Source organism: Papilio polytes, unplaced genomic scaffold, assembly GCF_000836215.1.
Source record: "Papilio polytes unplaced genomic scaffold, Ppol_1.0 DF823510.1, whole genome shotgun sequence".
NCBI lineage: Eukaryota > Metazoa > Arthropoda > Insecta > Lepidoptera > Papilionidae > Papilio > Papilio polytes.
The window spans coordinates 2,487,600-2,489,472 of record NW_013525694.1 but is presented as its reverse complement, the minus strand read 5'-3'; the positions used below and the strand labels follow the sequence as shown (position 1 = coordinate 2,489,472).

General features: G+C 36.4%; 1 protein-coding gene across 1 annotated transcript in view; it reads left to right on the top strand.

Annotated features, from left to right (window-relative positions):
* Nucleotides 1-1,162, top strand: part of LOC106104606 — a 4,261-nt gene extending 3,099 nt beyond the window's left edge. Inside the window, exon 2 of the mRNA XM_013284694.1 lies at nucleotides 743-1,162. Within this exon, the coding sequence (XP_013140148.1) occupies nucleotides 743-1,105 (363 nt within the window). The 3' untranslated portion in view covers nucleotides 1,106-1,162. The remainder of the gene's footprint in view (nucleotides 1-742) is intronic.
* Nucleotides 1,163-1,873: the final 711 nt, after the last annotated feature.

The following is a 1,873-nucleotide window of genomic DNA, read 5'->3' as shown; positions in this document are numbered from 1 at the left end:
GTAAATTAAATTTACGATACAATTAATTTCAGTTAGAATTTGGCAAAACAATGCGTAGTTCCAATAAAAGTAAAGTAACAGATTTGAATTAGAACTGCAGTCGCTAGCCCGTTATACTTACAGAATTACATCAAATTTTGTTAATCACTTACTATATTGCGAATGCAAATGTTGTAAATATTGTTTTTGTTTCTATTACATCCATTATAATATATCGAAGTAAACGATACACAATCAATTCCGAATCATAATTACAATAATCTTAGCTACAACTATATAGAGATACATTTAAATTGTATTATTAGATACACGATATACTATTATCCTAATTTTCTCCTCAGAACACGTCGATCATTTTTATTGCAAATGCTATTGAGTATTTTAGTGATATTTACAGTTATTACAGTCTTCTGCTTTAGTCATAAAAAATCATATGCCGTGTTTTAAACGTATGTTTTTTAATATTTCCTATGTAAGTAAATACGGAATATTCAATTAATAACTTTTATTTTAATCCGCAGTTTAAAACTGATTGTTTTTTCACGGCCAACGTCTTTCGGTAATAGTTTTGATTAATAAATTAAACTTGTATAAAAGCGGGCTAAAATTAAAGAACCGTATCAGTGTTCACACGTAAACAACACAGACCACTACAAACATGATGAAGCTGGTGGTGTTGTCTTGCCTGTTGGCCGCGGCTTCTGCGGGCCTTATCGCACCCCTCGCCTATTCGGCGTCCTACGCATACCCCGCAGCCCTCGCCTACAGCGCACCCCTCGCTGCGCCCTACAACTACCGCGGACCCCTGTCTCTGGCACCGGGACAGCCCGCCAACATCCTCGCCGCTGACGGCAGGCCTCTCGACACTCTCGACGTCAACCTGGACCGCGCCGCGCATTACACCGCCAAGGCCCTCGACAACGGATTCCATCTGCTGAAGAAGCGCTCCGTGCTCGCTCCAGTGATCGCCGCCCCGCTGGCCCATGTCGCTACCCCACTGATCACGCCCGCTGTGCGTGTCGCCTACACCGCGCCCTACGCCGCTTCCTACATCGCGCCTGTCGCCTACACCCGCACCGCCACACACGTCGCTCACGTCCTGTAAACTACAAAATAGTTCTAATAGCACAAAAGGAAATAAAATAAACGAATTGAAATATTATATCTTCTTTTCTTGTTTTACTAATAAAATGTCATATTATAGAATATCGACAATTTATTAATTGTCATTAGCTTTACACTTAGGGCCAAAAAAAGATTCGATCTGGAACCAATATTGCTTATCCATAATATTTTTTATAAAAAACATTTTAAATCCTTGTGGTTTAATTTTTTCATCAGTTCATAGTTTATCAATACTTATAGATCGCAATACCGATGAACAAACAAGATCTATCTTAAACAGTCGAGTACAGAAAATGTTGTTTAGTTATTTTTTTCAAAGATCGTGTGTATTGTTTTAAAAAGTTTTGTAAACATATAAGACACAGCGTACGTAATGTTTCATATGCCACCTTTAACTAGATTTTCTGTGATTTTTAACGTTTAGACCTTTTAGTGAAAATTTTGCCACAAACAATATATGTACGTATGGCTGACGCTAACGATGACGCTCATTTTACTTATGGAACTAAAATAGTAATAGCCGGAGACATAATTAAGTATTTTTGGGTCATTTAATTGTTTAGATAATTTAGACTTAAAGGATAAGATAATATTCATAATAATAGATTAACACACAACAATCAAACGATGACTGAACAATCTTGATCAATCTATAAATGATTCTTAATACTAGTTAACTTATTATATAAAAAATACCGGAGAATTATAAAGAAAAAGTCATTTGACATTATTTTCCGTTTTAATTCCA